This window comes from Sporothrix brasiliensis, assembly GCF_000820605.1.
Source record: "Sporothrix brasiliensis 5110 chromosome Unknown Cont12, whole genome shotgun sequence".
NCBI lineage: Eukaryota > Fungi > Ascomycota > Sordariomycetes > Ophiostomatales > Ophiostomataceae > Sporothrix > Sporothrix brasiliensis.
The window spans coordinates 51781-64665 of NW_024467131.1; the positions used below are offsets into that span (position 1 = coordinate 51781).

At 55.3% G+C, this 12885-nt stretch overlaps 2 protein-coding genes across 2 annotated transcripts; one reads left to right on the forward strand and one right to left on the reverse strand.

Moving 5' to 3' along the window:
- Positions 1-424: 424 nt before the first annotated feature.
- SPBR_03886 (RasGEF group protein) lies at positions 425-5604 on the reverse strand (the record flags this gene model as incomplete). Its single annotated transcript, XM_040762174.1, has 4 exons — positions 425-2499; positions 3616-3840; positions 4285-4609; positions 4681-5604. 4 exons carry the CDS (start codon positions 5602-5604, stop codon positions 425-427), a joined length of 3549 nt encoding a protein of 1182 aa, XP_040623215.1.
- Positions 5605-10422: 4818 nt separating this feature from the next.
- Positions 10423-12867, forward strand: SPBR_03909 (uncharacterized protein; the record flags this gene model as incomplete). Its single annotated transcript, XM_040762197.1, has 1 exon — positions 10423-12867. The coding sequence occupies one exon, from the start codon at positions 10423-10425 to the stop codon at positions 12865-12867; it is 2445 nt and encodes an 814-aa protein (XP_040623216.1).
- Positions 12868-12885: the final 18 nt, after the last annotated feature.

Genomic DNA, 12885 nt, shown 5'->3' on the forward strand with positions numbered 1-12885 from the left:
TTTTCCAGTAATATTGTATTTTCATTGATGTAAAGAAAGAATATGCGCCTTGCAATGGTATGAGTCGGTGAAAATAATAACAAAATAACAAAACACAAGCGGATCGACCTGCTGTTTCCTTGTAAGCGCGTCATATTCTAAAATTAACAAAACTCGAAACGTCATCATGAAAACGGATATGGCTCTGTAGCGTGACCTCCAATTCTCCTGTATCGCAAAAAAACCTAGCAGTGAGCACTTTCCTGAGCGTAACCGGGTATAGAATGAAGGCGGCAGGCGAGAAATATTCCAAAATTGAAAACAAATTTATGTGCAATGGTCATTAGCATGATATAGACAATAGAATGAGAGACAATAGATGCAATAAGATGGTGTAGACAAGGTGATTGCGACGAGACTATCGTCAGCCCTGTGAAGGAGGGCTTCATTTCGGCAGCCAGGGGAACTTCTTCTTGAGGTCCGCAGCACCGCCAGTGGGCTCGACCTGCACACTGCGTTGGTAGATGTCCTCTTCGTCCATGGGCATGCGACAGTCGAGAATCATCTCGCGTGACGGTTGGTGCTTCTTGAGGTTCGGGTAGGGTGTGCCTTGGCTCTTCATGAGAGGCAGCAGGACCTCGCCTAGCACCTCAAACTTCTTCCAGTTAACGCGGTCACCCTGCGGGCCAACAAATGTACGGCTTCCTTCTTCGGCACTGACAAGGTCGCGACGATGCAGTGGCATAAAGGGGATGCGCGGCAGTGGCGAGTTCTCCCATGCCAATCGATAGGCAAAGTGGCTCTTTTGTGTGCTCATGAGCAGGACGAGGCGTGCAAAGCTCTTTTGGATATCTGGGTCGACAAGGGCGCGCGTCTGGGCGAGCCGATGGATAGCCGTGCTGTTAATTCCGGCCAGCATGGCGGCAAGGCCGTTGTAGTTGCGCAGCTGGCGCAGACGGAGGGCGATGGCCATGAACTTTTGCAGGCACGGAGCGCGGTGTTTTGCCTTGTCGCGGATAAGGATCATGTTGGATACCCACTTGGCGATATGGTTAAAGTGTGAAATCATGCGGTCCATGTTCCGGAGAGAGCGACACCGTTCCTTCTCCTGTGCGGATAGAGAGACGTGGCGCACGAGGTCACGAATACGGATACTGCTAAACATAATCCAGTCGATGCGAGTAATCTCGTCGGCCACCTCGTTGGCGTCCATATCCATGAAGATGTGGTAGCGGAATTTGTTGAGAGGCAGTGTTGCCATGGGCACCATGGTAGCGGCCTCGCGTTCGTAGTCCTCATACGAGTGGTATTGGAAGTGTGCCAGCCCCCGTCCCGAGCCGAGGGTGGCAGCTAACGTGCCACTACTTCCGCTGGTACTGGCGCCAGCGCCGCCACTACCAGCTTCGCTGGACGGCTGGTCGGAGGACTGCGAGTTTTGGAGCGTGAGAGATCGTAGGCTGTCGGCAGGAGGCTGCTCCTTGCTTGGAGTCGCACCGGCAGCTGTGGGCTCATCCTGAGGCGGGTCGTCGCACTTGGCCCACCATGTATCGTCGTCTTCGGCCACATCGTTGTCGAGGTGCTTCTTGATTTGCTGCGCAGACAGAGTGAAAATGGGCTCGTCGGCAAGGCGGTAGATGAGAACCTCTAGTTGCTTGCGTGACGCTGGACGCGCAAAGTCGCCCGGGTAGAGCGACACCCAACGGTTGAGGACCTCGATGTAACGAAACTGGGTGGCGGTGCGCTCGAGGAAATGGGAAGACTTGTCCTCCCAAGTTTTAGTCAGGGCTGAGATAATGGCTGCAAGTAGTTCGTGTGGTGCGGCGAATTTGCGGTAGAGGCAGAGGAAGACGTCAGAAAAATTAGCGTCGGCGCGGTTCATGGGAGCCGCAAGAAGGCGCTCGACCAGGTCGTTGAAGGGAATTCCAGCTGCCTTGGCAGGTATGTCGAACATGTTGTCGTCATTGCGCTGGAGGATGGGCACGTCCTCGGAGAAGCGGCGCAGGGATTCGGCATCGGACTCTTCAATGTCAAGGAACGAGTCCTGCCCGGCATCGAGCCGGACGCCGGTCGACCGTAGCATGCCTTGTACCGACTGGGCTGATCTCTCATCGGTCATTTCCGCTCCGAAACTGGAGGTATTGATTTGTTGCTGTGCGTTGGGGGAATCGACGCGCGGGGATCGAGAGTTTTGTGAGCGGTAGTAGCCGTCCCGGTCTCCAGAGGTGCTCGTCGTCCCGCCTCGAAGCAGGGACAGATCAGAGCTCGCTCGACTGTGTTTGCCACTGCCTTGTTCGCTACTTTGGGGCCGACCGTTGATGCGGTCGGGTGGGGCGTCCAAGTGGGCAGCGGACGAGGCGGCACGTCGCCGCGTGGTGGTGGTTGACGCCGTCGTGCCAGTCGAATTTGTATTCGCGGTTGTTGTGGCGGGAGCACTCGTATTTGTTGTGGTGGCAGATGATGACGAGTATGTATTGTGGTGTTGGTGGCGATTGTGGTTGTGGTGGCTGTTTGACTTGTCTCCTATCGAACGGAAAGCGATTGTGTTAGAAGTGGCACGACCCTGTCGGATTGAATGAACCGAGTGAGACGCTAAGAATAAAGAAAAGAAAAAGAAAAGAAGGGAGACAAAGGGAAAGCCAGAAAATGAGGGGGCAGAAGATCCCAGTGAGAAACAAACGCCAGGTGGATGGGGGGATATAAGGCTGACGCAATATAGGGACTGTCTGCAGTTCGTAAGAATGAGGTGGTAGTGAGTAGTATGCTTTGCACACCTCGCTCTGTCCGACTATGTCACTCTCTTCTTTCGTCACACCAGCGCAGTCAGTGTTTCAAACCTGGAAATCTTGGAGAAACATGGTAGGAAGGGAGCGGGGCTGGCGAGTGTCATTAAAAAAGACATCGGTACAAGGCGTTCAAGCGTTGCTACGTTGAATGGCAGCACCCTATTGGCTCCAGAAAAGAGATTGGCAGGGGCATGAAAACCAAAGGCAGCTCCAAGAATATCGAAGTCATACCGTGAAAAAGACAGAAAAGTGGTTGCGCCCAGTGGAGGCTTCAAACAAAGGCCACTCGGCAGGAAAGGGAAGAAAAGGAAAGAATTAGACGTAACATGTCTAGTAGGATGAAAGATTTCCTGCACGCGCGGTACGAGAGTAAGGTAGGGGATTGTTTGTGTTTGTGAGCCCGCGTCTGGACAGCAGTGGCTTGAGACCGCGAGGCAAAACGGACACTACTGCGTGTAAGAGTGACGGGAGCGGGGCCGGGAGAGACGTCGAAAACGTAATGAAAAGAGTAATGCGAAGAGAAACGATGGAACGAAACTTGCAGGATAGTTCGGAATCGAACAGATGAGCAAATCACGGGAAATGAGTTAGCTTGCCAAAAGCGGAACAAGGCACCTTGAGGGTAGCATGGGAGCTGGGAATCTTTAAAACAGCGGGAGAGGGCGACGGATGTGGCCAGACAAGCCGAGACATTCAATGTCGAACGGAGTAAGACAGGCGAGGAAGCGAGAGGGCGATGAAGCGAGACGGCGGTAAACGACGCGGCGTTCAAAAGAATAAGACAAAAGAAAAAGACAAAAGAAAAAGACAACAAAAACATCTACTCGGAGAAATGAAAACAAAAGGGACAAACCTTGACGGTTGTACACGGCGGCTAGGACAATCGCCTGCAGACAGTCGCGGGTGTTGCCCGAAACATTGGCGGACGTTTTAAAGTCTGCGAGGATGGACGGGAACAAGTTGGCCAGGCCATCGGCGTTGATTTGGCGGGCGGATTCCGGGTTGTCGCATTTGGTGGCCACAAGAATGGTAGGGAGGTTGGAATTGTGCAGAGCCGCTGTTGTGTCCCCCCAGTCGTCTGGTTAGAAACAAAGTTCGCAGTAATTACAACATGCAAACGGTGATGAACATTGTCACACGTCGCAATAATGCCGGGCGCAACACCACAAAACCAAACCATGGTAGAAAAGAGTGAAGGAAATAAAAAGAGGGACCAGCTCCACCTGCGCTGTTGCGTGGTTTTGTGGCGAGAAATGGTGCACATAAATGATGCACAAGGTGGCTCGACCCCCGTGGCATTGCACATAGGGTACACAAGTGGTGGGCGAGAGGTGTTGGACAAGGGCGCTGATGGTGCTCGCATGAAATATGCACATAGAAAAGGTAGAAGAATAGTAACGGGGAGAAATAAATGGAAATAGAAAAAAATAGAGATAAAAATAGAAAAATAGAAAAATAGAAAAATAGAAAAAAATAGTAAAAAATAGAAAAAAAAAGAAACGACAAAACAAAGTGGACTTACACAGGGTGGGGGGGAGCTCTCGGATGCTGTCCTTGTTCATTACATCATAGAGCATCAATGCGCCGTCAATGCGAGGCACGATATGGCCACTGATTCGCTTGGGCCAGTGGATTTTCTGTTTGGGATCGACGTCGAAATGTTCGAGATCCAGCTCGATCAGGACAACGATAAACGGATTGTTATCGACGTCGGTACGCATAGCGGTAATGCCACCGGTTGGCGGCTTGGACAGGCGCATCGCTCGTTGGATAAAGGACGACTTGCCGACGCCATCGGCGCCGATGACGGCAATGTTGACGGTGGCCATTTTCCTTGGAGGTGGAGGCTGGCACATACATCAGCGACGACCAAAAAATAAATAAATAAAAAGGTGCGCAGAACACAGCTCTTTCCTACCCTAAGACCTTGGTCGTTTACAGTCGCGGATTCCCTTCGAGACGGAGGCCCGGCGGACCTGTCATTGCCGGGGTTGTGTTGTGTATTGGGGCTGGTGGGGTCGGGGCTGGCGGTACCAGCATCGACGCGAGACGAAGTATACGAAATGGCGGGAGGGTCGGGGGGTAGGGAAGGCGTCGAAGGGCCGGGGAGGGTACTGTCGTCGTCACCAAACCAGTCGGTTCCGGCCGTGTGGTATCGCTGGAAAAAAGGATCGTCCAAAATAGAGATGAAGGAATCGCGGATATTGGTTGACGACGGAGGCGGGGGCGGCAGACTCGTCGGGTGCTCCCTTTGTGGCGGAAGCTGGTGTTGAGTAGCTTTTGAGAGCGGTGATTGCGGCGAGGCTCGTGGCGGTTTTGATGATTGCGACAGGGACTGGCTTCTTGCGGTGAGCTGCCGCGGTTGCCTCAGCTCGGGGAGGGGTGCAGAAATGGTATCGATGTCAGAGTCGGACGTCGGCTCCGGGGCGTCGAAGAAGTCTTCTTCACTGTCAGCGTCACCGTCCGGGTCGGCGTCGAGGAAAGTGCCGCTCCAAGGGCCGATCGGCGTGACAGCCGGGACTTGTATGGGGGATATTGTCGGATCTGTGTCGGGGTTGACGGCGGTTTGAAGAGAAGGAAGGGAAGGGTGAGGATGTTGCGGTGGGAGCGATGAAGTAGACGAGGCGGTGACTGAAGCACTGGGCGAAGATGAGGCAGGTGGCGCGGCGATGCTCGGTGGTGCGTCGCCAGGGCTGGCGGATGACGGGGTTCGGCGGCGGCTCTGGGCAGCGGCTGCGGGCAAGGAGCTAGAACTCTTGCGACGTGGTACTCTGCCCAACATGAACAGGGCGCGGTCATCTGGGAGCGTGTGAGTTCGAGCTCGAGGGTTGTTGGACGACATGGCGGGCGACGGTGAGGGTGGTGGGAAGGAATGAGTGAGGGCAGTGGGCGGGTGTGGGGGGTGGAAGAAGATCAGATATGGATTGGGCGGATGACGAAAGTCCGAATGAAAAGGAGTGCCACTGGCTGAGAAGCGAATACGGCGAAGAATAAGGAAATAAGAGAGACTAGACGGGGAAAGATGGAGAACCAGAAGAAAAGGACAAAACAAAGCAAACCGCGACGCAACGAAACGAGACTGATGTGACGGAGAGAATGCTCGACCAAAGACAAAAAAAATAGCACGAAAGACGGAGGCGAGAGAACACAAACAAGGGCACAGCTCCAAAGACAAGAGCGGGTCGGGTAGGAAGGCCAGGGGAGGTTCCCAACACCAGGACCGAAGACAGGGCAATTTTAGGGTGTGGGAATCATCGCGAAAAGGGTGGGGCAAGCGAAAGCAGGTTAGGTAGGTCGAGGCCCGCCGACACCAAGGTGCGGGATGAACGGGGCTCAGTTTGTCTTGGACATGGACGAGGGCCCAACACGAGCGTCGTTGACGGCCACAACAACTGGTGACAGGATGAGACTCGCAGGGGAATATTCACCCATCAAGAAAGAAAAGGAGGAAGGAGGCGCGAGGAGGGGACACGGCGTGCAGTGGTGCAGTGGAGCATCGTCAACTCGAGCTGGTGGAACAGAGTTGACCAAGCACGACGAGGCGGTGGGATCACCAACAAGGGAATAGGGAAAAAGTACGGAAGGGCGATGAAACGGTCCTACTACTGCTAGTGAGCAGCTTGGGAACGTACTAGGACCATGTCACTCCGAGCTGTGCCTTGTAGATGGGGCCATTGAAAGGCAGGCAGTGGGGTCGAAGTAGGCAAAGGCGGCAAGAAAAGGCGGTCGAGAGGAGAGCAGCAATGGTGCTGTTGGCAATGCTGTGCAAGTGCTGTTGCAAGGCTCAGGGTGGGGATGTGGGGATATTGAGTGAAGCTGTGAAGCTGGCCAAAGCCAACAAAAATACGCACCTAGACACCGCCAGGTGTTTGGAAATGAAAAACTGTGTGTGACAGGCCAGCCGCCCAACAGACGGATGTTTGAGGGCGTTGTTTAAGAATTGATGCTTTCCGACGTGCACCAACGCCAATAGCAATTCCAGAGCAGACCCGGTCTCTAATCTCTGGATGTTTCGCTCGATTGTTTGCTCCCGTCTGCCCCTGGTTCCAGCATGCGTTCCTGTCGAACCGAAGAAACCTGCAGTATGCAGGCTGGAGGTGCAGATATGCCGTCGTAGTCCGGCTGCTGCTCTGCAGGGCTTGCAATCAGAGTGATGAGCTGTCTCGCCGTCTGTTCGGTTGGGTGTCTTTTCCGTTTTATCTTTTTTTATCTTTTTCCCCCGTTGCGATGCGACTTGGTCATTCGAGTAATGAGGAGAGAGGTCAGTTCTGGGGCTGGAGTCATGCGTCGTGGACGCTGGCAGACGTAATAGTTCGTGTGTACGGAGTTGGTCGTGATCGATGTGGTGCTTGAGATTGTAAACAACAGCGCTCGGCAGTGGAAGTTACACAAAGATGAGAACGAGAAGGAGACAGCGAGGTTGGCAACGCCTGAGGAGCAGGTGAAAAGCGGTGCGTGATAACGGCCACGCAGAGAGAAGGTGGACAGCAGACGCAAGCGGGAAAGAGCGACGGAGAACCTTGTGCAGGAGAGTGACGAGGGTAATGAGGTAGGGGACAGCGAATACAACCTTGGGTGAAATAGGAAGCAGCAAATGGTAGATTGCCCACGAGGGAACTGAATCGGTCCTGGTAAGAGGAAAGAAGGAGGGGAACGATGCTGAGAGAATGCAGGTGCGAAGCAGGCCAAAGGAAGGGGGACCGGTAGGCAAAGCACCGAAACGGGCAGAAACGTGGCAACCACAAGCCAGTTAGCAGACGACACGGACGGAAAGACCAAACGAGTGGAGAGCTCTTTCTGCCTGTGAGCTGTGAGCTGTGAGGCTGTGTGCAGTGTGATTGATTCATGAGATCAAGGACGGAAAGAGCGAAAGAGCGAAAGAGCGACCCGAACTACAAGTCAATATTGACCATGTCGGCCACACGACGAGAACCAGGAAACCAGGGAACCAGGGAACCAGGGAACCAGGATCGCGCCAATGCACGATGGATGCTGCGCCAGGGGCCAGTGTTGAATACGGCGGTTGGTGTGCTTACCACCAGTCTTTCTTTCGGGTACATGATACGCGGTACAAGTCAACAGTGCTACAAGGTCAAAAAGGTCTTTTTGAAGGACTCTTGTGGTTGTGAGAAGGCACGATCAAGCAAAAGCAGAGTTCTCCTTCGCTCTTACCCTGAAATCGGATTTGTGGTCCGGTGTGTTGGGGGTGCATTTTCTTACCCTCAACTTCACTCTTTCTCATCCGCACCTCGCAAGCTCTTCCCCCTAACCAATCTTCACCAAATGGCCAGGTGAGCGGCCATGAGTCTTTCACACCGGCAATGCGAGCTACCGGCATCCTCGAGGCTGTGCCCTCTGCATCGTGTGCTTGTCTGTGCAGCGCCTCGCGGCCAAGCGTCTCTCCCAATGCCTGGGCCACGTGGGGATTCGACAATTGTGTGGAGACGGAGGAGAAAGCGGTTGATCACCGTTTTTTATTTGCGGCTCACCGCAAAAGGCCGGCAGTTCCAGGCCCACAACGACGCGCTGTCCAGGATTCCCAGGCGGCGCGGTTGACGAAAACTGGGGAGTGCAACCCCCCCCCCCCCCGCGTACGTCTCACAGCTGCATCATGCAAAGACCCTGCGAGCCTGCGCAGATAGAAGAAAGGTGCACCATTGACGAAAGTGTGCATCTCTCCATGAACGTGCTTAGCACAACTGACCTGCGCTCCACGCGACGTTCTCGGGGCAAGACGATCTTCTGTTTTTGCCGATCCATCTTGAAAGAACGGAACCAGGAACAGGCGAGCGGAGAGCAACTCGACTGCTATGGCTATGTCGATATATAAATAGAGCCCTGTCTCGAGAGCATCTTTTGGTCCTGGAAACCGGACAGGCCCAGATGCGGCGGCGCTGGTGCCAGCAAAGCTGTGTGTGGGACGGCCACAGGACGTGAGCACGGAGTATTCTTCGAGGCGGTTTGAAATTGTCAACATGAATCCGATCAATGGTTATGAAGGACCACCGAATGCTTGTCTTACACTACAACAGTTTCGAAGCTGCGTTGTAGCTACAGGTCGTCTTTCACCCTATCTTATGGAAAAACAGCCTCTTCTTTGAAGCAAATTCGGTATGATATGGGTCGCACCGGCCAAGATCTGCGCAAGTCGTCTAAGAACATTGATTCGGTCATTCTACTATCTGGACTACCCGTCGACTCTTTAGACACAGCGTATCTTCCCGACAAAACCTGCCTGCAGGCCAGATCAGCATCGACAGATCCAGTCCAGGCCGTTCTATGACGATGTGCTGGATAGCGTCCTGTCGAGTTCTTTATTTCAACGTCCGGCCTCTGCAATCTTCCCCACAAATGTCAGATCGCCTGCAGCTTTCAGACTCGAATCGAACAGATCTGGATCGATGTCGTTCTTATGCACTCCCGTTTTATAACGATTTCCTCCGCCATTACCTTTGCTTTGTTATATTTTTCTATTTCCATTCGTCATCACATCTTCACAGCAGCGCTTTTCGCATCCCGTCCGATACTTCCCTGATCAGCTCACGCCCTCATATATTTCTTTTGTCACTTGTTCCAAGCTCGTCGTTTCAACGTTCTCCAACTTTCTGCACCGGAATTCCTTTCGATGCCTGTTTGTCCACTTCCATGTCTCACTTATTTCCCTATCCGCTTCGTCTTTTACTGATTGCACACATTTGCCCCCTCTTATCTCTCCGCGCCTGGTGTTTCGACCAGCATCCACTGGCATGTATGTCGTCGATGTCTCTCTTCCCCTTCATTCCTCACTCAGGCACCCACACATTTTCTTTCGGCCTTTATGCTTTGCCCGTTTACAGTCATTGTCTGTGCCTCCAAACAACCGGATTGTCAACCCTAATCCCAATGCAGGAAGGTCTTTTGAGACAGAGCAACCAGGCAAGTTGGCGACGAAGAGAGACATCGAGTGGCATGCAAGACATTTACAGCGCGCCCAGAACATCGAGAAACAAAAATGTCTCCCATTTCTGCTGCAAACGTCCACACTTGCGGAGAGTCTGCTGTGTCTGCCCTTCACTCGCCGATAGTTTCCCATGGAAAAGGGGACGGAAGATCGCGATCTGTTACATAAGGCCCAAAACGGCCTACAAAACCGCAACAAGAAGCTTTACTTGGGTGTTTGGCATGCGGAACTTTCTTTTTCGCATGCTGCGTCCACCTGAACGTCAAGCATCGCTCTCCTCAGCATAGATACGTCACTTTTGTACCGCAATTACGTCCGCATTTGATCGTTTCTTCCATTCATCAGCAGCCTATATCTTGATCCTGTCGTCCTCGTCCTCTGTGTTTTCCTCTCTTCTCTTCCCTTCCCTTCCCCATCCCTTCTCCAAAGGCAAGTCGCAATCACATCGCTGTATTACCGCTTCTGCTATAGCCCTGTCGACCTATATTCAACCCATCTTCATTATCTCATATCTCTCCTCTTTCCGCCTCACTGCCATTGCCTTTTTCGCCTGTGCGACGGCCTCTAAGCTCCGAATCGCCCTATCTGGAAACATCCGTGCATCGCGCCTCGCTTTTTATTTTCTTAACTAAAACGAGAACATCTCCGTCACATTTACTTTTCAATATTTATCCTCCTCCACCTCTCTTCCCCCTCCCTGCAATGCGTTACGAGTCAACAATGATGATGGCCGGTCCCACCACAATTGCAGCGCCCCGGATGGACCAGCCTACCGGTGTCCCTCTCTACCACGCGGTGCCGACTCGCCGTCCTTCTCTCCCTTATCAGCCTTCTTCTGGCTCCTATGGCTCGTTTGGCTCCTTCGGCTCTTTAGCTTCATCGTCCTCGCAGCAGCAACTGCACCGCCGCAGCAGCTCTGCAACCACAGCCAGCCTCAGCCGCCATCGCCGCAGCTCCCAGTATCAACACTACCAGCTGCAACCGCAACCCCAGCCAATACAAGCGGTGCAGCCGCAGTTCTTGTTCTATCCCCAAATCGTTCCCTACCAGCAGATGCCATATCCTCAGCAGCTGCCTTATCAACACCAGCGTGTGCACAACCTCCTGCACAGCAGTGCCGCCAGCAGCTACCAGGTACTTCCCTACCACTACTCGTACCAGCCGGTGAATCAGCCTGTAAACCAGCTCGGTCCTGTCCACGGTCACGGCCAACCGTCGCAAAAGCACCACCTCCGCCGCCAGCAGCATCTGCTCCCGGACGCGCCGCCGTCGTCGTTGCAGCACTCGTCCTGCCCGTCCCTCTCCTCCAAACAGACGCTCGCGGCTCTGCAGACGAAGCAGGCCACGTCCCAAGCAGAGGCCCAGGTCGCGAGCACACAAATGGCTCTTTTCTCAGGCTTCTCGCTGCGTGGCAGCCAGCAGAACAAGGCAGCAGACGGTGCTGCACAGAAGAAGCAGGAGACAAAGCAAGACAAGCAGGATCAGGACAAGGCACAGGCCAAGGATACGACAAAGTCCAAGACCGTCCTCCACGCCAGCGCCCCCACCGTCAAGCCGCCGTCCCGCAAGAAGGACTCCGTCGGGCGCAACCGCGGGCCCGTCGACGCCAAAGACCTGACCAACCGTTTGTACACCATCCTGGCAGAATGCGGAATGCAAGCGGCCGCCAACACAAGCAGTGCGCCGCCGCTGTCGCCGCTGTCGCCGCTCTCACCACGGTCACCGCTGGAGGCGGCGCCGCCCCAACTTCCCCCGCAAGGCGTCGTCGGCGCCGACCGCAGCGGCCAGCGCATCCGGTCGCGCGGGTCGGGCAACCTGCGCGCCTTGTACGCGTCCAATGTGCCTATCGTGCCCACCACAGGCGGAGGCGGAGGCAGCATCCGCCGGCAACCCTTTTCCGCGCCCAACGACCTCAACACACTGAGCGAGCTGGTCCCACCGCCCAGCATGGTCGATCTGCAGCGGCGCAAGCACCGGACACGGTCGCTGTCCCCGAATGAGGTATATATGCGTGGTGGCGGGCCAGCCGGCACGACGGGCGCGAAGCTGCCGTCACCCATGGCACCGGGCTCGTTCGGCCAGAGACGCTCTGTGTCGAGCACGATCCAGCCGCCGCCCAGCGCGCAACACGGCATGCCGTACATTCCCAGCCAGGCGGCGCAGCAGTTTGCGCGCACCACCGCCGCCGCGGGCAGCCCGCGCAAGTCGGCACGCGTGCCAAAATCAAGGGGCCAGTCACCCAAGGAGCCGTACTCGCACAATCAGTCGGTGTCCGTCTCGCCACCATTGTCTCCCAAGAGCAAGCCGTCACCGCCGCTGTCGCCAAAGACGAAACCCTCGCCGCCCGTATCGGCCAAGTCGCCCGCAATGCCCTCGCCGGCGCGCTCACCGAGAGTGCAGCACGCCTTCAAGGACACGCTGGCCGAGCCGGGTAGCCGGCGCCAGAGTCAGAAGGAGGGCGCAGAGGCTGCCGCGGCTGTGGAGGATGCACCCGGCGACGCAGACGAAAAAGCCGAGGAGGCGGCCGTTGACGGTGCTGCTGTGGAAGGCGCTGCCGCCGATGAGGCTACAGAGAACGCCGATGACGAGGCCGAGGCCGAGGCCGAGGCAGAGGGGGGTGCCGATGCCAATGCCAAGATGGCCAAGGCAGCAGCCACGAAAGCGATGGCAGCGGCCGACTTCCGCCGTATTGTGCAGGAGCACAGCGTCGACTGGACGCAGAGCGACGAGGCCACGGTACGCCGCAAGCAGGCGAAGAAGGAGAAGAAAGAGCGCGAGAAGCGCGAGAAGCGCGAGAAGAAGGCCAAGCAGCAGCAGCAGCAGCAGCAGCAGCAGCAGCAGCAGGCGGGCGATGAGGCCCGCCCACTGTGGCGGCTCAAGGCTCGGCTGAGCAGCTTCTCCAAGGACAAGCTCATGCCGTCGCCGCCCGCCACGGCGGTGGCGGTGGCCGAGGAAAAGGAGGACAAGGTTGCACCGACTTTGGCAGCGACCGTCGCGGGGGAGGCATCCAAAGTCCAAGAACAGGTTCTAACCGCCGGAGGTACCAAGGAGGTGCCCGGGGTGGTTGAGTCTGCGGCGGGCGAGCCGACGTCGAAGTCGTCGTCTGTGCTGTCGCTGACGGCTTTGACCAAATCGTCGTCGTTCCTGTCTCGATTCAAGTTTTAGTTTTAGTGTTTTCTTTTT